The 25,285-nt window shown below is 40.5% G+C and overlaps 1 protein-coding gene across 4 annotated transcripts in view; it reads left to right on the top strand.

Annotated features, from left to right (window-relative positions):
• HERC2 (HECT and RLD domain containing E3 ubiquitin protein ligase 2) overlaps positions 1–25,285 on the top strand; it is a 244,592-nt gene that overhangs the window by 51,141 nt on the left and 168,166 nt on the right. For 3 of the 4 annotated variants that reach the window (XM_075535641.1, XM_075535637.1, XM_075535638.1), the window contains exons 16-20: positions 2,817–3,068; positions 7,480–7,673; positions 10,636–10,836; positions 12,038–12,266; positions 12,345–12,469. In XM_075535641.1, the coding sequence (XP_075391756.1) occupies positions 2,817–3,068; positions 7,480–7,673; positions 10,636–10,836; positions 12,038–12,266; positions 12,345–12,469 (1,001 nt within the window). The remainder of the gene's footprint in view (positions 1–2,816; positions 3,069–7,479; positions 7,674–10,635; positions 10,837–12,037; positions 12,267–12,344; positions 12,470–25,285) is intronic. The other variant, XM_075535640.1, reaches the window with a different exon arrangement.

Below are 25,285 nucleotides of genomic sequence, written 5' to 3'. Positions count from 1 at the left end.
GTTATGGATCCCAGTATGGCCAGATTCTTGACAACTTCAACCTTTTCTTCATCTATCATATTAACGATTGGTCCAGTTTTGAGGATTTTAGTCTTTTTTACATCGCGTTTCAATCCATACTGAAGGCTCTAATCCTTGATCTTAATAAAGCAAGTACTTCATGTCCTCCTTACGTTCAGCAGGCAATGTTGTGTCATCTGCATATTGATGATTGTTAATAAGCCTTTCTCCAATTCTGATGCCACATTCTTCTCATACAGATTTAATTAGTACAAGGGGGTACCCCAAAAAAACTGATGCTCACTTGTTTTTTTGATGTGAGGGGGATAGTCTAATTGGAGTTTGTTCCACCAGGTCCGACTGCTAATCAAGCTTTCTATTTAGAGGTTCTGAATAGATTGTGGAACAGTGTATGACAAAAAAGGCCTGATTTATGGCAGAAAGGGGACTTGTTTTTCCACTCTGACAGTGCACCTACTCCTGTAGTCATCTCTGTGCGCCAGTCTTTTGCAAAAAAACAGCATGCTTCTCCTGCCTCATGCACCTCACTCATCTGACCTCGCTCCATCCAACAGTTTTTTGTTTACATGAATGAAGAGGGACCTGAAAGGATAGTGATTTGACGATGTAGAAGAGGTGGGGGGAAAAAAAACCACAAAACGAGGGAGGTACTTCAGCCCCATCCAAACAGATGCATTTGAAAAATGTTTTTAAGAATGGGATTGCGAAAGAAAAAAAAAAGAATGAGATAGCAGTTTTGACAAATGTATTCTATGTAATGGAGGGTGTCAAGGTAATAAGGAGTTGTTTTGTAAAGAAAATTGAATACATAGCTTTGGGGGAGGCATGGATTCAGTTTTTTTGGAGTTTTTGGGGTACCCCCTCGTACGGTGAGGAAGCAATACTGCACACACCTGATTTAAACCATGCAGCATCCCCTCATTCTGGTATATACGACATGTTCCTTAGGAGCACGATGAAATGTTCTGGAATTCCCAATTCTCTCAAACCATTCATTGTTTATTATGATCCCTACAGTCAAATGTATTGGGATTGTCAATAAAAAAAACCCAGGTAAACGTCTTTCTGGTATTCTTTGCTTTCAGCCAAGATCCATCTGACATCAGCAATGCTATCCCTTGTTCCACATCTTCTGAATACGGCCTTAACCTCTGGCAGTTCCCTGTCAGTGTATTGCTGTAATTGTTGGGTGATCTTCAGCAAAATTTTACTAGCCTGGACTATCACTGATGTAGTTCTATAGTTTGAGCATTCTCTTGGGTCACTTTTCTTTGGAATTATACAAATGTGCATCTCTTCAAGTCAATTGGCCAAGTAGCTTTCCTGTCCAAATGACTTGCCATTACTGCTGGCTCTCATTGATTTGGACGCCCCATCTGAGCATCTGTGTCCAAGGCTTTTTATAAGTCAGTTGGTACTTTTTTGTCTATTTATGGGGACACTCTCAGTTACTGACGGAGACCAGGCAAAAGTCATGTTTCTTGCCTATAACTGTGCGGGGAGGGTTTGGAAGGGGAGTAGCATGCCTAGAGAGATTGTATTTTTAAAAATGACCTAAAGTGGATCAGTTATCAGGCATCAAAGAACAAAAAATCACATCGTTGTGTACTTACCTTCCTGATAAAATTGCTGAAGAAGACAAATGGGTGCATAAGCAAATATGGTGAAGAAAGCTGATGGTGCCCGGCTATCAAAGGACATAGTGTCTGGGGGTTCTTAAAGGTTTGAAGGTAAACAAGCGGCCATCTAGCTCAGAAGCAACAAAGCCCACAGGGAAGAAGTACACAAGCCTGTGTGATCACAAGATGTCGAAGGGATCACGTATCAGGCATCAAAAGACAAAAAGTCAAATCATTGTGAATGAGGGGGAGTGTAGACTGGGGACCCAAAACCCATCTGTAGGCAACTGGACATCCCCTTATAGAAGGGTGGCGGGGAGGAGGCGAGCCAGTCAGGGTGCAGTGTAGCAGCGATGAAAGATACAACTTTCCTCAAGTTCCTAAATGATTCCTCCCCTCCCACTATCATGATCCCAATTCTACCTTACAAATCTGGCTAGACCAGAGGATGTACACTGGTACAGAGAGGAACTGGAAACACAGGGAATCCAGGACAGATGATCCCTTCAGGACCAGTGGTGAGAGTGGCGATACCGGGAGGGTAAGATGGAGGGTATGGTGGTAAGGGGGAACCGATTACAAGGATCTATATATAACCTCCTCCTCGGCAGAAAAGTGGGTGAAGGGAGACGCCAGACAACGTAAGACATGACAATATAATAATAATTTATAAATTAACATGGATTCATGAGGGAGCAAGGAGTGAGGAGAGGGAAAAAAAGCTGATACCAAGGGCTCAAGCGAAAGCATATGTTTTGAGAATGTTCATGGCAACAAATGTACAAATGTGCTTGACACAATGGATGTCTATGTATGGATTGTGATAAGAGTTGTACAAGCCCCCATAAAATGATTTTGAAAAAAAGATGACCTAAAGTAACAACCCCCAGGGGCAGTTAACAATTTGAGAAATTCCCAACAGTCAGTTTCCAAAGGATGAGGGCAAAAAGCACACATGAGAACTCATTGCACCACATTCAGTTTTATAATTACTAGAAAAATGCAGATTCTACAGTTCTCTCTTGAATCCCACCTAGTATGATAGTCTGCATAGAAAGTAGATCTGTTTGGCCTAAGTTTGTGTACTTTATTGAATGTAATGGATTATTTTCAATTATGTAAAAAATTCCATTAAATGTGCTGGTTTGTAAATAAAATCCATTTGTATGCGTTTAGGTCAAGTGTGGTCTTGGGGAGATGGCGACTATGGGAAATTGGGCAGAGGTGGCAGTGATGGTTGTAAAACGCCAAAGCTGATTGAAAAACTCCAAGACCTGGATGTTGTCAAAGTCCGTTGTGGAAGCCAGTTTTCTATTGCTTTGACAAAAGATGGCCAAGTCTACTCCTGGGGGAAAGGTGACAACCAGAGACTTGGGCATGGAACAGAGGAACATGTTCGTTATCCAAAACTATTGGAAGGCTTGCAAGGTGAGTAGGAAATATATTCTGCTCTTTTTTACACCCCTTAAGGCAATTTCTATAGTCATCTAGTCTAGTTGGCAGATTTTGATTTTCTTTAGTGGATATCTTATGAATGGACTTATATTAAAATTTTTCATTCATACTGTGCTAGGTATAGATAATAACTGAAAATTGATTTTTATGTATTTTTAAATGTACTACAATAATTCCTAACTTAAATAAAAATTCATTCTATTTGACTAGTGTTTTACAGTTCTCTTTTTGTGAAAGGCATTCATTTATCAGTGAAATGGATGTGGTGACATCAATTATTGTTTCGGTAGCCATATACTGTTATACTTGTGGACATTACTAAGACCGCAGTTGTTCATGGTGGGATTAGAATATTGTGGGAGATAGCATTGGCTTTGATGTGTGAATTGACATTGTGGTATTCAGTATGCATTAAGTTCAAGCAAAGACATAAATGAGTGAATTCATATGCTTCCTGCAGCGATGAGCTACCCATTATGCGTAAGACAGGGTGAGAACATCTGTGGGAGAAGAGACTGGAGCTATGCTTCGGATGAAGGCTCTCACTTGTTTTTGTGGCATTCTTATTGTGGATGATAAGTTGTAGCACATAGTAGTCATCAAAACTATGGTAGTTGGACTGTAGGACTTAGTAATTTTTTAGGTGGTTGTAGATATTTTCAAACAAGTTGACCTGGTCCTATGATAATTTGTGAAGAGCCCATTGAGTACAAAGAAAGCAGATGTTACTAATCGATACACCTGACGGGGCTTTCCTGGGTCTAGTGTTAGTGGTGGAGAAATGTCTGTTAACTGAGATAGTCAGTGTTGTAGATTTGAAGGCTGTGCTCTGTCCTAACTGCTCCACTCTGCGGTGGCTGCTCACAAGCAGGCATGGATAATAAGTACGCAGACAGGTGGGCAGAGTTCCTCAGACTCACTGCTCTGGAGGCATTCAGATTCATAGTGAATCTATAGGACGGAGTAGCACTGCCCTGTGGGTTTCCACATTGTAAATCATCACAGGGGTTGAAACCTGACCTTTCTGCCTTGAAGCAGTTGATGGTTTTGAACTGTTGCCCTTGGGGAAACCCAGTACACCACCAGGACTAGGTTCCAGTAAAGCTTTACACATAGAAATGGACCTCACTCTGCATTTGGCTGAGGACTATGGTTTGCTGAATACTTGCTCACATCCAAACCACCCTCGTTCCCTTGACCTCTAGTTCTTGGTTTATCCATCTGTGAGGAGTGCAGGCGGTGCAGTGGTTGAACTGCATTATTGAAACCACTCTTTATGGCTTTCCACTGCCACAAGCAGTCACCCTCTTGGCAGCCCACAGGGCTAGTTCTGCCTTGTCCGAGGGGCACTGGCACTATGAACTGCAATCGGCTCAACGGCAGGGAGCTTTTTTTGTGTCTATATATGTATGCTTTTAGCCTTTTATTGTGAATCAGATGAGGGTTTACATTTCAGGTAATCTTTTTTTAATTGATAATTTTTTATTCAGGTAATCATTTTTGTATTCATCAATTTAAACAACTCATCAAACCTCCAGTAGTTTGCTTTGTTCTCTTGTAAAATATTATCTCCCTTCTTTTAAGCTAAAGCTATCCACCCTTTAGCCCAGCAGTTCTCAAACTGGGTCACGACCCCTTTAGGGGTTGAATGACCCTTTCACTGGGGTCGCCTAAGACCATCCGAAAACACATATTTCTCATGGTCCTAGGAACCGATTCACCGCTCCTCTGTCCATCTGTAGGTGGGTCCTCCCTCATGCAGATACGCCCACATACGAGTACCCGGCGTGAAGACTGTTACCCATGCTACACCATGCTTCAAGACAACATTTAATTTATTTGTTATTAGAAATGAATATTTCACAATATATAACTACATATTGTTTTGTGATGAATCACTGTGCTTTAACTATGTTAATGTTTTCACAATGAAAATACATCCTGCCTAACAGTAGCAAATGTACTGTTATGAAATAGCAACAAAAATAATTTTATGGTTGGGAATCACCACAACATGAGGAACAGTATGAAAGGGCCGCGGCATTAGGAAGGTTGAGAATCACTGGTTTAACCTATTGCTTTTCCTCTCTCTTTTTCAGTCCTATCTCTGGTCTCCTACCTCTCTTAACCATCAAACTATTTCTTTTGACATGTAAAACCTTTATCTTTTTAAAAATTTCTTTAATAGCAAAGATATCATACAGTATGTATTTTTAGTGATTGATTGACTTCACCTAGCATAATATCCCAGTACATTTTTTAATTTTTGTTTTATCAAGGGGATCAAGAAGTGGGTGTCTAAAGTGGGACTTACATGCCTCCAACTCATGGCATCTGGTTTGGGTTTTATGTTGACATGCTCTTTTCTCATCTTATGTTTTTTAACGACTCAATATTGTAACTGCTAATTGTTGCATATGCTCAAAGGATGATGGTTAGGTTCCAAGCTTCTAAGTTGTGCAGGAATAGCATTTGCCTAGTATGGTAGGAAACTATTTTAAATTTATTTGCCTTCTTGTTTATGTTTTTCTCCATTAGACTAGCTCCCTAAGTTGCATTTACAGATGTACCTTACCTTGATAGCATTTCAAGTATTGTTGATACTTAAAAAAACACTCTTAGGGGCGAATCAATCCATTTACCTGCACTGCTAACAGCAAAGTCAATGGCTCAAAGGGTCCTCAAATGTTTTAAACAGGGGCCCAGTTCACTGTCCCTCAGACCCGTTGGAGGGCGGGAGTATAGTTTCAAAAAAAAAAAAAAACTATGAACAAATTCCTGTGCACACTGCACATGTCTTATTTTGAAGTAAAAAACAAAACGGGGCAAAAACACTCGGCGGCCTGGATAAATATCCTCGGTGGGCCGCATGTGGCCCGCGGGCCGCAGTCTGAGGACCCTGGTTAAACCCACCAGCTTCTCTGCAAGAGAAAGTGGAGACTGTCTCCTCCTGTAAAGACTTGAAGCTTTGTGAACCCTGGGTAGAGTTGAAGTTAATGTAATGGCAGTGGGTTTGATTTTAGGTTTAGTTTTTTAATTGAATTCTTTTAATATATTTTATGATAAATACTTTTTTTATGATAAATATTTTTTATGATATATACTGAGAAATAGTTTTATGTTGATGGTATTATTCCATATTACGGCAGTGATTTTTTTAGCCAAATAAGTTTTTTATGAATATTTTGGAGAAATACCACTTGGTGATGTTAAACCTAAAATATAATTTGCAAATATATACCTCAACCTCAAGTTGATGCCACTCATGGTGCCCCTACAGGGCAGGGTTTCTAAGGCTGTATGCTTTACAGGAGTAGAAAACCCCATCCTTCTTCTGAGGACTTGCGACTTTGAGCTACTGGCCTGGTGGATTGCAGTCTACTGTGGACCCACTCCCCTACCAGGGCTCCTCTAGCAAACAACTCACTGCAGGTTTGCAGAACATGCAGTGCTTGCTAACATTGTTTACATTGAAAAATATGTCATCTTTTTATTTTCTGACTGATGAAAAAGAATAAAAAAAAAGCGAATTGAGAGATTACTTTTCATGGTAATACTTTGGAGTAACAGAATGTGATCTCAGTTAAATATAAATATCCCTGTATCATTATTAATGAGAATCTACATAAGGAGGAGATAAAAATGTACAGCTAGTTCTTATGCCTTGATTATTTTAAGTCTTAGCACATTGTACTAGGTACAATATAATTGGATTAAAGAAAGTTTTACTGGCATGCAATTCACATGCACACAATTAAATCATTCGATCATTTTAAGAAGAGTTGTGCAATCCCCACCACCACAACTGATTTCAGAACATTTTCTTCTCATCCTCATTATTGTTAGCTCCCCATTGCCATCCAGTCTCCCCTGCTGTGTCCCTAGGTAATTATTAATCCAGTTACTGTCTATAGAGTTACCTATACTGAGTTTCAGTACAGAAAATTATACAAGGCATACAAAAGAAAACATAAACAGGAAGTAAACTAAAAAACCAACAATGACCAAAAAAAAATAGAAAAACATCAATTGAAAAAGAGGAGAAAGTATTAAAATTGAAACAACCTTAAGATGCTTCACCCCACCCCCAGCTAGTCCTGGGGTTGGGGCTCGGCTCAAGGGGAGTCCTCTGGGGCGTGGGGTACAGTGAATGGTGTGACCTTGCCTGGGCGTGCCTACACAGTAGGGTGTGAAAAGAAAAGGTGGCTCAAGAGGGAGACCATTTGATGCACTGGAGCAGACGAGTTTGGCTTGATTTACATCAACCAGTTGTCCTTTAGATGTTGACATTAACTAGCGACTGGCAGAATGACTTTGCGAGAATGTTTTATTGTAACAGGAGAGATAGGATTGCAACTGACCATGCATCATTCTTTCTTTTCAGGGAAAAAAGTAGTAGACGTGGCTGCAGGCTCCACACACTGCCTTGCTCTGACCGAGGACAGCGAGGTCCACAGCTGGGGAAGCAACGACCAGTGCCAGCACTTCGACACTTTGCGTGTAACTAAGCCGGAGCCCGCTGCGCTGCCCGGCCTGGATACGAAGCACATGGTGGGGATTGCATGTGGGCCTGCCCAGGTACTGGAAACAGTTTGCTTTGGTAGTTTTTAACATAATGATTTCTACTTGTTTGTCATTAATGTATAGAAATACAATTGATTTATTGCATGTTGACTTTATCCTACAGTCATATTAAAATTACTTATTACTTTTAGAAGCTTCATTACTGATTCTTTGAGATTCCTTCTTGTTCGGCTAGGTTGACTGGAGAAACAACTCCAGTAACACTCATCTGTGTGTGCTTTACTTCTTCCAACAAAGATTTCTTAGTTCTTTGGACAGATGGAGGTATACTCAATATTTGTTGTCAACACTGTAATTCAGATGCATCAATTCTTCTATGACCTTTCATATTCATTGTTACGTAGTACTTGCATGTGAAGTAATTGAAAATACCATCACTTTATTCTTAAAAAGATCCTTTGTAACAGATTGCAGTATGCCATTTAATTTCTTGACAGCTGCTTCCACGCATGGCGATTGTGAATCTTCAAGTCGAATGAATTTCCTAAAACTCCCGTTATTTCTGTTTACTATGATGCTCATTACTGGTCTGTTGGTGAGGATGCTTGTTTCCTTTGGATTGCGATATAATCTATACTGAAGGCTATGTTCTTTGATTTTCAGCAGTCGATGCCTAAAATCCGCCCCTCTTGAGAATCATTGTTATGTTATCGGCATGTCATAGGTGAAAGGCTACAGCCTTGGCACACACCCTTCCTGATGTTAAATCACTCAGTATCTTCTTGTTCTGTTCTGCCTAATGACTGCCTCTTGCTCTAGATACAGGTTTCCCATGAGCATAATTAAGTGTCCTGAAATTTCCAGTCTTTGCCATGATATCCTTAGCTTCTTATGATCCACACTGCCACATGCCTTTTTATGTCAATCAAAGACAAGTACACATCTCTCTGGTATTCTCTGCTTTCAGCCATGCTCCATCTGTTAAGTCATCAGTAGTATACTTTCTTTCACGTCCTCTTCTTAATCTGGCTTGAGTTTTTGGCCCCTCCCTGCTTTTTTTGCAACTATCTTTGAATTACTTTTACCAACACTTTATGTACATGTGATATTAATGATATTTTACTTGATACCTTCTGCACTGTGTTCAATCACCTTTCGTTGAAATGGGCCCATCTATGGATTGCTTTCATTCAGTCTGCCAAGTATTCTGAATGTTGTGGCATAGCTACACGAGTGCCGTCAGCACTGCACTGGTAGGTTGAAGCATTTCTAGTGGCTTTTGTAAATTCCCAGAGCCTTATTCGTGAATGCCGTCCATTCAGTGTGGATTTCTTCCCTCAGCATCACCAGTTCTTGTTCATGTGCTACCTCTGGAGATGGTTGAATGTGGACCAGTTCTTTTTGTTACTCTTGGTATTCTTTCCATCTTCTTTTGAAGCTGCTCGCGTTGTTCAGTACAGGGAACTCAGGTGGCACAATTTTTACGCATAGAGCTGCCATCTACAAGATCAGTTTGAAACCACCAGGAAGATGGGGCTTTCTACTCAAATAAAGAGTTGCAGTCTGCAGCTACTTATCCATTTTTTCCAGCACCATAAGTTAAAGAGGGCATCCGCTTCCCATGTGATATTTTTGGGGTCCTTATTGAAGATCAGTTGTCTGTATGCTGATGATTTTATGTCTGAGTTTCAGTCCTTTTCAATTGGTCTGAATATCCTTCCTTATACCAATACCATGCTGTTTTGACCACTGGCTATATAGTAGGTGCTAAAGTTGGGTAAAGCAAGCCCTCCGCCTTTGTCCTTCTTCTTGAGGAGTTCTCTGCTAATTCTCGGTTTCTTCCCTCTCCATATGAAGTTGGTAATCTGTTTTTCTAACTCTTTGAAGAAAGATGCCGGGATTTGGTTCGGGATAGCATCGAACTTATATAGTACCTTGGGTAGAACTGACATCTTTACAAATGAGCATGGCTAATTTACAAAGTTTTAAGACCCTGCTGCTGCTCACCCATAGTAAGATGTAGAATACTGTCTTTGTGAACTGTAGGATGTTATTTGACCCTGATGTCTCTTGCTACTGTGGTCCTGAGCCCTTACTCTCAGTGATTTATGCCTTCAAGGTGTTTGGTTATGTCTAAGAAGTTTTCATACCTTTGCACCCACCTCGTTCTTTTTTTATTTCTGAATACTATATCATGGTGTGAATGTACCAGTTTCTCTAACCATTCATTGAAGGACATCTGGATTGTTTGTAGATACTGACAATTATGAGTAAAGTAGCTATGAATATTTTCATATTAAGTTTTTATAGAAACATTAATTTTGATGGAGTAAATGCCAAGGAGTTCACTTGCTGTGCATTGTGGCAACTAATGTATTTAGTTTTTGTTTCTTTTACTTGCCAACTTTTTTTTATGACCATACCATTCTACATGCTCACTAGCAATGTGTGGGTGATTCAGTTCCCTTGCCAACATTTGGTGGTATGTCACCAGCTTTGATTTTAGTCATTCTTGTAAATATGTGCTTATAGCAATGAGGTTTTCATTTGTAGTTCTCTGTAGTTAATGGTTGGAGCCCTCGTAGTGTACTGATTATCCGTTAGGCTTCAATCTGAATGGTTGGCAGTTCAAAACCAGCAGCAGCTCCAAGGGAGGAAGACAGCTTTCTACTCTTGTAAAAAGTTATACTCTCAAAACTGTAGTAGGGTTACTGTGAATCAGCATTGACCTGATGGCACTGAGTTTGCTTTCTGGTTTATAGTTAATGGGAGTAAAATGGGGGGGATTTTGAGAGTGATAACACAATAAAGAACTTGTTTCTGGGAGGTATTTGAATGTGAGCAGATACTGTAAATAGGTTGTGACCTAGCCAAAAATTACATACGTATTTGGGAAATTCTGTGGGACGAATGAGCCATAATTCAAGGCACTTTCATCATAACATTCTCAGTGTTCTGTGGGACAGATGCAAATGGAATTTCGTGGGTTCACTGTAGATGTCTGTCCTTTCCGTAGAGCTTTGCGTGGTCATCATGTTCTGAGTGGTCCATTGGCCTCCGTGTCCCATTCGTGGTGGACATCTGCTCAATGACGTTTGAGCAGCTGGATCTCCTGCTGCGTCAAGTGAGTGAGGGGATGGACGGCACTGCCGACTGGCCCCCGCCCCAAGAGAAAGAGTGCATGGCTGTCGCAGTGCTGAATCTTCTCCGACTTCAGGTAGTGATGGCTCCCTCCTCTTCCTTTCGTGTCCGGGGACATTCACCGGTCAGGCCGGCAGCTGCGCCGGAAACACGACTTCAAATTAGCTTGACAACCACTTGGTTTGGGGATCCCTATGTGGTGCAAATGGTGACTGTACTTGGCTGCCAGATCTGTTTTATGTCCTCATTGTGCACTGATTAAACCAGTTTCTACCGGCAGCAGTGCCTCAACACAATCACCTCCACTTGATGCACGTGATGCTTTTTAAGTCAATGAAAATGTTTCACACCTGTCCTTGCACTCAAGCCTAGGTTCTCAGTTGGCTGATCATTCAATCACTGGGGAGATGGTAAAACTATGTATTCATGCCCCCCTCCCCCCAAATTCTGATTTATTAGGTTGCAAATGGAGCCCAGGCTTATCTATTTTTGCCAGATCCTCAGGCGATTCCAGTGATAGCCAGTTTGAGAACCTAGGTATTTTAAAATAAGGCTAAATAAGAACCATATACATGTGTTCTAACAGACATATAAATTCTTAAAGGTATCCCCTCTGGTAACCATACTACTTAGGTCTCTGTGAATTTGTTTATTCTCAGTATTCCATGGGAACTTCTATTTTACAGAGTAAGCACAGAGACGGGGACTCTTGTGGCTGCTAACCACATGGTCAGCAGTTTAAACCCCCCACCCATTCTGCAAGAAAAAGCTGAAGCTCTCTGCTCCTAAAAACATTTGCAGCCTCTGAAACCCACATGAATCTTTGTTACTCTTTCCATAGGCTTGCTGTGAATCAGTTGATGGCAGCACACTAGGCCTGGAAGCACAGAGACATTACATGCTTCCAAGTTAATGCTCCCTGTACATTAGAATGAGTTAGAGATGTAAACTGCAGTTCAGGTTCTTCCTGTGGTTGTTTGGAAGCTTTTATTGCCATACCGTTGCTTGTTGTGTAGCTCCTCCGCCACTACACCATGGCAGCTCCTTGGAATGCCCCAGGGGCCTGCAGCAGCAGCTATCTCTACTTTATCGTGAATTGTGGGCTAGCTATAGTTCACAGAGGTCTTGATTGCCAGGGAAGTGCTGAGTTCTTTTTTCTGAAAAGTAGATGGTAGGCCCAATAAGTTTGGGAACTGATGTTTTATTCAATCTTTAAGGTTTTAAAATGCACTCAGAATTAATAGTTTCTAAGTGAAAATTGTTTTTCTCTTTTTCAGTTGCATGCTGCCATTAGTCACCAGGTTGACCCAGAATTCCTTGGCCTAGGACTGGGCAGTGTTCTCCTTAACAGCCTGAAGCAGACTGTGGTGACCTTGGCTAGCAGCGCAGGCGTCCTGACCACAGTGCAAGCGGCGGCCCAGGCGGTGCTACAGAGTGGGTGGTCGGTGTTGTTGCCTACGGCTGAGGAGCGAGCCCGGGCGCTCTCAGCACTGTTGCCCTGTGCAGGTGAATGTGAGGAGGAGTGGGTGTGTACTTGTGGGGGTCGTGCTTAATTAAAATTGTCATAACATTTTCCATGGTCAGTTTCAGGTAATGAAGTAAACGTAAGTCCAGGTCGTCGATTCATGATTGATCTCCTGGTGGGCAGCTTAATGGCTGACGGCGGGTTGGAATCTGCTCTAAATGCAGCCATTACAGCCGAGGTCCAGGTATGTTCTTGGGAATGCTTGTTGCCTGTCTGCTCCCGTTTACATAGCAGTGAGTCGAGATTTCCAACCGTATTTCGAACACTTATAAGTGAACAAGTAAAAGGTTTGCCAGATTAAAAAAAAAAGCTAAAACGAAACTTTAATATTTAAGTATAGTTTTACATTACGAGTTTTAGTTGTTTAAAAAAATTATTGATAGAATTTACCTACTTTAAGTGTCTATTTCAGTGAATCTGAAAATACCTGGTTTGTTAGATGGGACATTTCAGTCACCCCTCAGAGTTCCCATTGCTTAGTTGTTGTTAGAGGCTCTCCCTATTGCCCAAAGCTGTAAATGCATTTTTCCTGTTTTAGAATTTAATGTAAATGGAATCACACACGCACATACTCTTTTTATGCCTGCTTTTCTGTTTCATCAATGTATTATTGCTTTGTTTTTATTGCTAAGAAATGTCTTCTTTGTGATTATAGAATAAGTATTGGTTCTCATTTTGATGGACATAGAGGTTCTTTCTCCTTTGTGGCCATTTAAAGCTGCTATGACTACTCAGTGTATAATTCCTTTATTAAATGTCTGCTTTTCTCTTGCCTAAATCCTGATGAGTGCCCGTATGGAATTGCGCTCAACTTTGTGTATAAGTTTATTTACATCTTTTCACTCATTGACCATCCTCTCTTCAGTATTGTGCTGGGGTCGTTTTGTTCTATTGCTTTGTGGAACTCTGTCACGGAAAGGGGTTCTTTAAACAAAACAAAAACACCTAATGTTATCATTTAGGTGTTGATTGATTATGGGTGTGTGTGTGTTTGATCCTTTTACTGCTATACATTTTAAATTCCTTTTTGTTGATATGTAAGGTATTGAGTAGAAGAGCTCCACCCACACTGTCATATAAGCACTACACGCTAGCTGCTTGTGTACGAGAGCAAGTATAATATCTATTATTAGGCACAAAATTCTAGAAATGGAATTTCTTGGTTGAAAGTGCACATTTTAAGTGTTCTGATATGTGTTGATTTGTCATCCTTAAGAAAGGTTGTGCTGAATGGATTTGAGGGGTTAGTTCAGAATGGCTAGCTAGGCAGATACAGCACCTAGATACTCTAGAGCAGTGGTTCTCAACCTTCCCAGTGTTGTGGCCCTTTCACACACTTGCTCATGTTGTGGTAACCCCTCAGCCATAACACTATTTTTGTTGCTACTTCATCACTGTAATTTTGCTTCTGTAATGAATCAGTCGAGCCCCATGAAAGGGTTGTTCTAACCCAAAGGGGTCATGACCCACAGACTGAGAACCACTGCTCTACAACAAGAAAGCAAGTAAAGTGTACATGGATGCCAATCTTAGAACCTCGTGTTTCAGGGAAAGGATAAAGCAGTAGACGATATACTTACTGTGACTCACTCAGTGGCCAGTGACACCCCAGTTACCCAATTACCAGTGCTGTGCCGCTTTTGCACCCCTCATTTTCTGTTAGTTTTCTCCTTCCCCTACTGTAAGTTTTTTCTTTTTATGATTTTTTTTCTGTCCCCGCTGTGCTTTTTTTGGTCCCACGAGGTGTTTCCCTTGCTTCTGCCATCTCTTGGTTAGTAGTGCCTGCTGGCGGTGCGTGTCCCTGCAGACTGCCATTTCTGTCATTGTTGCTTTGGGTTGGCATTTAGCCTTTCTTCTCCTCTTCTCTTATCATAATTTGTCACTCTATTCCCCTTCTAGATTTTTATTTTCCTCATCTCATTTTATCTTGCTCCCAGTTTTGTTGCTGCATAGATTGTCTGTTCCCGCAGCCTCCAGGGTTAGGAGTGCTGCCTCTGGTGGTGGCAGGTGACCACACAGACCAGGCAACCTGTTCCTGACACGTCTGTGGTCACCAGTAATTTTTCCAGAGTGTGGTGTTTCCCCTGCTGCTGTGTTTGGTAGCTAGTACTTGTGTCAGCTCTGTGCTACCTTTTCCCTCTTTTCTTCTTATTCCCCCACCTCTTCCTTTTGGTCTCCCCCCCTTTTTAAATCCATACCTCCTTTGAGCCCACATTGTGACCACACTCCTTTGTGGTCAGCAGCTCGCATTCCTGCACCTCCGTGGCATCCTCTGTACAGCGAGTGCCATATGGTTTGCTACTGTGTTTGTGTCTACATGGGCACCAGTACTGAGCCCCTATTTTCTCCTCAGTTTACTTTTACATTTGAGGAGTCCTGGTGTAATGGTTATGTGTTGGGCTGCTAACCGCAAGGTCAGCACTTTGAAACTACCAGCCACTCTCCAGGAGAAAGACGGGGCCTTATAACCCATGAAAAGTTACAGTCTCTCACACTGATAGGGGAGTTCAACCCTGCCCTATAGGGTTGCTGTGAGCAGATGGAAACTCAATGCTTTGTTTTTTTAGTTAATTTTATTTTTAGCTTTTTCTTTTCCTCTGTCACCCCATTTCTCTTTTCTTCTTTTTCTCTGACTTTATACCTCTTCCGCCCTGTCCATCACTTTGGAGCTAGCCACTCTACTCAATCATTCTGACCAAACCTGCCACCCTTCCCACAGACCAGGTGCCACCATCACTCCACATCACCGCTTGATGAAAATCTGAGGCCAATACCTAAGCAGCTTACTGTCAGCTATTCCAAATGACCGGCCATTAGAGAATGTGCTTATCCTCTTGTGTGCTACCTAGGTGCCTGTGGTGAACACTTAAGAGCTGCTAAATTAGCTTTCAGAGGGGCGTGTTATGTAGTTTCCTTGCCCAGGTATGTTCAAGAAAAAGAAAAAAAAATATAAAGAAAAACATCAGGATAAAGCAAAGAAACATATAATTAACAAGTTGATAGCCCCACAAATCTAGGACACAATAGATTTTTAATTACGTAAAAAACAGAATAAAATGGGCCAAACTAATGACTACATAAAGGTCCAGAACTCATTTCAGAAGGAAAAAATATGACACTGGAACTACCTAATGAGGAATGAATACAAATTATGCTTAAATTCCTCCAACACATTAAAAAATTATCAAAGAAAATAAAGACAAAATTCAGGTTAAGAATTAAAAGAACAAATTAACAAAATAAATGAAATGTTGGAAATCATACAAAAACAGCATGTAGTAATCCCGATTATCAGAATTTTATATTCATAATCACATATATGATTATGAATATATATATATATATATATATATATATATATATATATATATATATATATATGAGAGAGAGAGCATGCAAGAAAGAAAGAGATGAGCTGCTCCCTTGCTCCCTACATCTGCGGGGCCCTAAGCCTCACTCTAACCAATGGAGGAACTTTCTCCTCCATGCCTTGGAGGTGAAATCATAACCCGGAGGGCAAACCTGGGAGATGGGGAATTAACATCAGAGAGGCTAAAGCTCGCACTCCTAGGGTTCAGAAAGACACAGTTCGCACGTTGGTTGGCTCCCAGCCAGCTCAAGTTAGATGTTCGCTCCCTTCCCTACATTGGGTCAGAAGTGTGCTCACAGTGGGCAGGCTGAAAATTTTAGACATTGTTTTCTCCCACTTTCTTGGAGATTTGATCTTAGAAAGTGGCTGTTGTTTCCCTCATTGACCTCTGGCAAGTCCAAAAGCTGAATTCCGGACTGGGTCCATGACAGATTAGTAGCCATCTTGTGTTCATCACCAAACTTGTCTTAGAATGCACTATTGCCACACGAACTAGCTACCTTAGACTCCTCAACAGCCACAACTAGTGCACTGGTAATGTCATGCACTAAAGCACCACCTGGTAAACAGGGACACATGTAAAAACAGCACCATGTGAGAAACAACAGGCCATTTCAATGCGAATGAGGAAACAAGAAACGGTGGCACAAATGAGTAGCCAAAATATGGGTTTGTTAATTTCCAAACTAGAAAAAGGCCTTAAAATATCCCCTGATGGAGTCCAAAAGAACGATCTTCATCTGTTTTCAATGAATGGAGGAAAAATTTTAAGAGTTACAGGAAAAACAAAAGAATAACAACAGGGTCAGTCGAATAACAACTCATGAAAACAATATAAAAAAGAAAAAAAGGGAAAATTAGGAATACTCCACCAACTTCAAATAGAAATCCAGAAGTTAAACACTAAGATATTTGCAAAACAGTAGATTTGAGCAACTTTGGCTCAAATCATTGAGCTCAAAGACAGAAAATGCATAAACAAAATGAACTCAGAGAACAAAAATGTGTACTTGGAACAAAACTCACCAGCATTACACAAACACACAAAACCACAAACTACAATAAAGTGCCAGCAATCATTACCCTGAATATAAATGGTCTGAGTGCAGTAGTCAAGAGAGAGAGTAACGAAATGGCTAAGAAAACCTAGCTCATCATCATTCTGTTAGCAAGAAGCACACCATAAACACAAAGACAAAACTAAAAACTCAAAGGGTAAAAATTATCAAGCAATTGGCATCCAGAAAGAAACAGGAGTGGCAATAGTAATTTCTGATAAATAGACACTAGAGTGAAAAGCTAAAGAAGAAAAATGAAGAATATTGTATACTAATTAAAGGGGGAATCCAGCAACAGGACATAACCATGATAAATACCTATCCAACCAATAGAAGAGCCCTAAAATATACAAGTAAAACTGTTAACAGTATTCATAAGGAAAAAGACAACCCCAGTAGGAGACACTTTCAATGAAGGGCAGAACTACTGAAAAGAAACCAAAGATCTAAACATACTCAACCAACATGACCACATAGATGTATACAGAACACTCACCCAACAACACTGTGATATGAGTTCTTAAATTGTTTAAAAACACCAAAATACTCCGCACCATCTTCTGAGGTCCCAATAGTATAAAATTGGAAACAAAACCCAGGAAAATCAAGGGCAAGAAATCATACATGGGAATGGAATAAAATGCTTATTAAAAATGAAATTGAGAAAATCCTTGAATCAAATGAGAATGAAAACAAAACAATCAAATTTTGGGGGATATAACAAAAAAAGTGCTTAGACAATAATTTAAAGTAAAAACTGTATTAGAGAAAAGTAGAAAAAAAAAAGAAAAGTAGAAAGATATTAACTAAACAACACCAACAATTAGAAAAATAGCTGCCAAAACCTATTGTCAGCAGAAGAAGGGAAATGAAAGATACCAGCAGAAATACATGAAATAGGAAATGCAAAAATAATGAGAGAACAAATAAAATTTTAAAATTGCTTAGGAAATGAGTGATCAATCAATCATAGCAAATTTAACAAGGGAAAATGAAAAATGCAAATATCTGTCAAAGGGTTTAGGTATCAGGCATCAAAGAAAAAAAATCACAAACCTTCCTGATATGATTGCTGAAGATAAAATGGGTACATGAGCAATTGTGGTGAAGAAAGCTGATGGTTCCCAGCTATCAAAAGATATAGCGTCTGGGGTCTTAAATGCTTGAAGGTAAACAGGCATCCAGCTAGCTCAGAAGCAACAAAGCCCAACCCACATGGAAGAAGCACACCAGCCTGTGTGACCATGAGGTGTCGAAGGTATCAGGTATCAGGCATCAGAGAACAAAAAATAATGTCATTTTGAAAGAGGGAGAATGTAGATTGGGGACCCAAAACCCATCTGTAGGCAACTGGACATCCCCTTACGGAAGGGTAGCAGGGAGTAGATGAGCCAGTCAGGGTTTACTGTAGCAACGATGAAACATACAACTTTCCTTTAGTTCTTAAAAGCTTCCTCCCCACCCACTATCATGATCCCAATTCTACCTTACAAATCCAGCTAGTCCAGAGAATGTACACTGGTACAGATAGTTACCTCAAACGGAATCCAGGGCAGATGATCCTTCAGGACCAGTGGTTAGAATGGCGATACGGGGAGGGTGGGGTGGGAAGGGGGAATAGATTGCAAGGATCTACATATAACCTCCTCCCTGGGGGGTGGACAACAGTAAAGAGGGTGAAGTGAGGCATTGGGCAGTATAAGATATGACAAAATAATAATTTATAAATCAAGGGCTCATGAGGGAGAGGAGGGCAGGGAGGGGAAAATGAGCTGGTACCAAGGGCTCAAGTAGAAAGCAAATGTTTTGGGAATGATGAGGGCAACAAATGTACAAATGTGCTTGATATACAATGGCTGTATGTATGGATTAAGATGAGTTGTATGAGCCACCAATAAAATGATTTTAAAAAATACAAATATCACAAGACATAAAATGGCATTGCCAAAACTGGTCCAACAGAAAATATTGAGTATAAAGAATAAGGATTTGTATTAGGTAGAACTTTCTAGAGAAACAAAACCAAATATACTCGTATATATAAGAAATAACTATCAAAAAATAACTATATCAAGAAAAATTTATATAACAGAAGCGGCCCAACCCAGTCCAATTCAAGTCCGTTGTTCAGAAGCTAGCTGGAGCCCCTTTGCAGACTCTTGAAGCAGCCAGCCAATGAAGCAGGAAGGCATTGTGGGGAGCTGGGTGATCACAGGTGTTGAGTGCAGAGCTGTATGGACCCAAGGCCAGCAGGAACATGGCAGTGTGCTGTAGCTTACAGTGTATGTTAACACCAGTGGGAAAATGTCGGGGTGGAGTCCAACCTCAGTCATGTCACAGCCTGATGGTGCCTCTTTGGCCTTTTCATCAGAGAGACAGTGGTAAATTATCTTTTTTTGCCTCTTTGCCTTCCTTCTCAGTGGGACTCTTGTGTTTACCTGTTGGGGTGCCCTCTTGTGGGCTGCCAGACTTGACAGCTGTTGTCCTGCTCTCTTCCATCACTCTTAGATCCACATGACTGCACCCACCAGCCTGTGATCTCTCTGCTTCCCACGTCACCTTTCTGTGTCATTAGCATGCAGCTAGATGAGTTTGAAGAGAGTGGTACTTTATTTGTCCTGGACTGGGATGCCTTCTGGATAGAAAAATTATTACTTGATATAAAGTTCTATTTTATAGAAACACGAGTGTCACTGGATTTGTTTCTCTAGACAACCCAGCTTAATACAGCCAGCAATGCCAACCCGGACTCAGGATCCAGGCAAGCAAGAGGCAAAGAAGGCCAAGAGAAAGGGAAGTTGTTAGCATCTCTTATAAATCTGCCCTACTTCTAAGAAGACATCCTTAGGCTGTGTCCTGATAGAGAGGTTGAACTCTCATCACATGCCTGAATGTACCCTAGCAAGTTAAAAAAAAAAAGAAGAAGAAATAGCCAGTTTTCTGGAACGAAAACTACTTATCCAAACTGATATAATCTGAGGTAGAAAATTTGGAATAGACTCACCACAAGAGAAGAACACAAACAGTTTTTTTTCATAGCAAAAATAATAGTTCTGATCCAGGGGGCTTCACTGGCAAACTCTAACAAATATTTAGAGAAGAACTGATACCATTTCTACTCAAACTATTCTAGTACATAGAAAAGGATGGACTACTCCCAAATTTATTTTGTGAAGCTTGTATAACCCTGGTACCAAAGGCATAGAAACCACTTTCAATTGAAATTGTAGACCATTATTCCTTTCAATTGGTTGATGTAAAAATTCTCAGCAAAATTCTAGTCAATAGACTCCTATACCATTTTAAAAACATAATGTATTTTGAACAAGATGGATTTATACCAGGTATGCAAGGATGGTTCCACAGTAGTAATTCAATCAGTTACCCATCACATAAAAGAAAGGAACAGAACTATGGATTAATTGATTCAGAAAAGATAATTTGATAAAATCCAACACTCATTCTTGTTGAGAACATTTAGTAAACTAGGAAAGAAGTGATATTCATTCTGCAACATAATTAAAGGCTTATATACCAAACCAGTGGCTAAAATTATCCTCACTGGAGAGAGACCAAAAACATCCCCTTTTTATGTGAGAACTGGACAAGGATGCCTTCTGTTACCCAACTCACTTAACTCAGTGCCATGGAGTCAATTCCAATTCACAGTGACTGTATAGGACAGGGTTTCATAGTGACCATAGAAGGCAGTGTAGAAGTGCCTCTGGGTATCTGAGACTGTAACTCCTTTTTAAAAAAAATCATTTTATTGGGGGCTCGTTCAACTCTTATCACAACAGACATATACATCCAATGTGTCAAGCACATTTGTACATTTGTTAGCATCACCATTCTCAAAACATTTTCTTTCTACTTGAGCCCTTGGTATCAGCTCCTCATTTTCCCCCTCCCTCCCCAATCTCCCTCTCTCATGAACCCTTGATTATTTATCAGTTGTTATTCTTTTGTCTTGTGTTACACTGTCCGATGTCTCCCTTCACCCACTTTTCTGTTGTCTGTTCTCCAGGGAGGAGGTTATATGTAGATCATTGTGATCGGTTCCCCATATCTTCCCCACCTTCCCCTTCTTGGTATCGCTAATCTCATGATTGGTCCAGAGGGGTTTATCTCCTGCATTCCCTGTGTTTCCAGCTCTTATCTTTGACTGTAATTGTGAACAGATAGGAAATGCCATCCCTCTCATGGAATGGCCGGTACAGTTGAACTAATGACTTTGTGGTCGGCAGCCCATCGCATAGCCGCTGTGCCACTAAGACTGCCATCGAATCGCTTCCAATTTATAGGACCTCAGTAGGGCAGGGGAGAACTTCTGAGGTGGATTTCTGAAACTGTAATTATATATTGGAGTTAAGCTTTGTCTTTCTCCCATGGAACATCTTGGTGGTTTTGAACTCCTGACCTGGCTCTCTGCAGCCCAACACTTAACCATTCAGCCACTAAATGAAGAATAAAGCAGGAGTGTAACCACTTTGATCTTCATTCTTACTATACAGCTATGGTACTCAAAACAGGCTGGTCCTGGTAAATGACAGTCACTTAGACTGCTGGAAAAGAATTACAACCCAGAAACTAAACTCCCCTCCAGGCATGAACAGCATATCTTTGACTAAAGGCCGAATCCAATTATATGTGTAAGGATAGCCTCTTTAACAAATGGTTCTGCCAAAGCTAAATGTTCATTTGCATATTTTTATCTTATTGTATATATTTAAAAAAATCTAAATGTAAAACTTGCAACTATGGTATAACAAAAGTAAAACTAGGAGAAATCTTAGGACCCCTAATCCATGGCATAAATACACTATGAAACAGAAGTAAAACTGTACAAAATGTAAAAACACACTAGATTACTGGGACCTCCTAAAAAGTAAATGCTCATGTACATCAAAATACCACCAAAAATTTAAAAGAACTTACAATCTAGGAAAACTTTTTTTGGTAATGACATTGGAGAAGGTTCTAATCTCTACAATTTCTAGCAAAGTTTTGTTCTAGTTAGGGAACCAAAAAGGCTCAGCAATAAAAAGAGATCCAATTAAAAGATGTGCAGGAGAAATGAACAGATACTTTACCATAGAAAATACCTAGGCCTCCAGCCTGCCCACTTACCACATGAGGACAAGCCATTTCTCCCCACCATTAACAGCAAAGTGAAATGGACAAAAGCATGCCAGCAAGCAACGTATGTTTGTGAGGGTATGGAAAGATCTGGAACTGTCATATCCCACTGGTGGGAATGTAAAATGGTGAAACTATTGTGGAAAATTCCTTGACACTTCTTAAAAAAAATTGGAAATAAAAATATCATGTGATTTAGCAATCCCACTACTAGGTATACTAGGGAAATACAAACCATGATACAAACAGATCAGATGCACTCCTGTGCTCATTGCCCCTTTTTCATAATAACAAAAAGATGGAAACCAGTAAACGCCCATCAATGGATGAGTGTATAAGCAAACCAAATGGAATGCTGTGCAGCTTTAAAGAATAACAATGAATCTATGAAACCGTTCATAGCATGGATGAACCTGAAAGACACTATGTTGTGTGACATTAGTCAATCGCAGAATGGCAAATATTGTGAGGCAACTGTAAAAACTTCAAATCTTTACATGTAGAAACAAATGTTCTTTAAAAGTTACTAAGAATGAGAGGGGAAGGAAGATTAAGTTTAGGAATCAGTGTTCCTGAGCGTGAGTGAAGGGAAAGGCAGTGTCCAGTAAGGTGGAGACCTGAATAACATGATCAAGTCACAGGAAGACACTGGGAGTCACATTAGATTTGCAAGCAACCATTGTCTGTAGTAGTACTATTTTGATGGGAGTAAAAAGTATTGCTCCAAGACTAGAAACCTTTATTAAACAATAATATCGAAATGTGAAGCTATTGTGTTTTTTTTACATATCCTCGCATCTTTGTCTGTATACTTCTTAAGACAGTTTTTCCTTCTGTCTAATCTTTCCTGAAGAATTCTGCTCCTCTTTGATTTATGCTATTTGAAAACAACAGTTTTAGCATCCTCAAGGGACAGAAGTCTCATTTCTTTAAATATCCTTTGTGCTTAGAGAACAAAAATAAGTGTGAAGGGGTAAGAAGAACAGAGCTGTAGGGCCAAAGGGTTAAGGTTTCCCAATGGCATTCTGGTAAGACAGCCCTTAAACCTTCGAAGAAAAAGAAAAATGCATTGTCTTGATGGACAAAAATACTTCTGTGAAATTTTACTTCCTTTGTCTCATGAATACACTGTAGGGAATTTGGGTCCAGAGGATGTGCTCCATTCTTTGCTCTGGTTGGTAAGGAGAGCCCTTCTGGTTTCCTGAGGGCTCATTTTACGCATGTCAGGATGACACCCCAGGAAGTCCTGTTGTCATTTATTCACAGATGAATCCTGTCAGTATCTTGCCCCTACCTTCTTACCTAACCCATGCAGGGAAAGGCCACTTGGTGAGAGTTAGGGACTTTGGCTAGAAGAGCCACATTCAATCATTCACTGCCCCTGCAGGCCACCCCATGGCTCGTCTAGCCATTGTGCCTTTCTTAATAACGGATTGACTTCCCTCCTCTTTTTCCTTTTTGTGAACCACATGTGTGAGCGTTGTTAAGCTAGCCACTTCGTGTCTTTATTTTCCCCTATTTTAAATGTGCGATTTCTAAGTTGCCTGTCCACAACATACCGTACCACTGAGGCTGATATGATGATGAGTCTTCATGTGTGGTTGGACCTTTGGGCATCTGCTTGCATAAGCAAAGTTAGTCCACAGCAGGCCAGTCATCAGAACTGCAGCCATGGACGCCAGCACAGCGGCCGGCATCTTTCTCTTCATCTGGTTGGGTTCTGCTCCTCTCCGTTGCTGCCATGGAAGCTAGGTTGGTGGGGACCAGCTGCAACGTTGGGCGTTGACCCATACTCCCTGCACTTCACACTAGGTGACCTTTCAGAACACAGCTTTTTACGCTTTAGGACTTGCCTCTTCTCTCTCAACTTTAGCCTCTCTGAACCGCATCACCAGACACCAATGGAACGTGTCCAAATCAGCCCATCTTTCTTTGCTGAAATTTCCCCTACTTTCACCTCGTAAGTGGCTCCAGGTGGTTGCCATAATGAACACACCAAACTCACCAGCTTCCTTGAACTTTTAGTCCTAGAAGGCAGCTTTTTCTGCTGTGCACAGAAGTGAGAGGGGACTTAAAAAAGTTTGTGAGAAGGGACCAGATATAAGGCATCATGCAAAAAAAAAAAAAGATATAAGTGTGTGTATGTATGTGTATTTATGTGTATATGTATATATGTATGTGTATATATATATTATATTAAATGAAGGGGGAAGTTCAGAGTGGAGACCCAAGGCCCAAGTGTCAGCCAATGGAGATCCCCTCATAGAGGGGCTTAGGCGAGGAGATGGGTTAATTAGGGTGTGAGGTGGTATCGATGAAGAACACAGCTTTCCCCCAGATCCTGGATGCTTCCTCCCCCCAACTACCATGATCCGAATTCTACCTCGCAGGGCTGGATAGGACAGAGGCTGTACACTGGTACATATGAGGGTTGGAGATACAGGGAATCCAGGGTGGATGATACCTCCAGGACCAAGGGCGTGAGGGACAATGCTGGGAGAGTGGAGGGTGAGTGGGTTGGAAAGGGGGAACTGATTACAAGGAGCCACATGTGACCTCTTCCCTGGGAGAGGGACAGCAGAGAAGGGGGGAAGGGAGACCCCGAATAGGGCAAGATATGACAAAATAACGAGGTATAAATTACCAAGGGCATATGAGGGAGGGGGGAAAAGGGAGGGAGGGGGGGAAAAAAGGAGGACCTGATGCAAGGGGCTTAGGTGAAGAGCAAATGCCTTGAGAGTGATTGGGACAGGGAGTCTATGGGTGTGCTTTGTACAATTGATGTATGTATATGTATGGATTGTGGTAGGAGTTGTTGGAGTCCCTAATAAAATGTAAAAGAAGAAAAAAAAATACATTAGATGGATCAAAAAAAAAATTAAGCACACATTTATGTTTAAAAAAAAAAGATAAACAATAAAGGTCTAAGAAAGAAAATATAAGCTATAAAAAAAAAGTTTGTGAGAAAATGGAATTAAAAGATTATATAATTTTTTCTATGAATTTTTGAAGTCCACTCTCATATTTCCACATATACATATATATATGCTATACAAACACATCCTTCTATATGTACCTGTATATGAGCTTTTATACCTTTTGGTGGTTTTTGCTGTCAATTCAAAATAATATATGCTGTAGCACAGTGATTACCAACAGGTCCTTTTTGCTTGCCTAAGATTTGACTGTGTTTACCTCCATCAGACTATTTACACTTAACAGTCATTTGGTGTTCTTTTTCATAAACAAAAATAACAACTTACCTAGGGAGGGACTTCTCTTCCCCAACCTCCATTCATGGCAACCACTGATGAACAATAGGTTTTATATATTTTTTAAAGTTCTTGTTGCTTTATTAAAATGAAAATATTTGTTTTGTGTACAACCAACTTGGTTTCATCAAATTAAAAAAAATCATTTTATTGGGGTTCAT

The sequence above is a fragment of the Tenrec ecaudatus genome, chromosome 17 (genome assembly GCF_050624435.1).
Source record: "Tenrec ecaudatus isolate mTenEca1 chromosome 17, mTenEca1.hap1, whole genome shotgun sequence".
NCBI classification, from domain to species: Eukaryota; Metazoa; Chordata; class Mammalia; order Afrosoricida; family Tenrecidae; genus Tenrec; species Tenrec ecaudatus.
The sequence above is the reverse complement of the archived record's forward strand: the minus strand, read 5'-3'. Positions and strand labels throughout refer to the sequence as shown.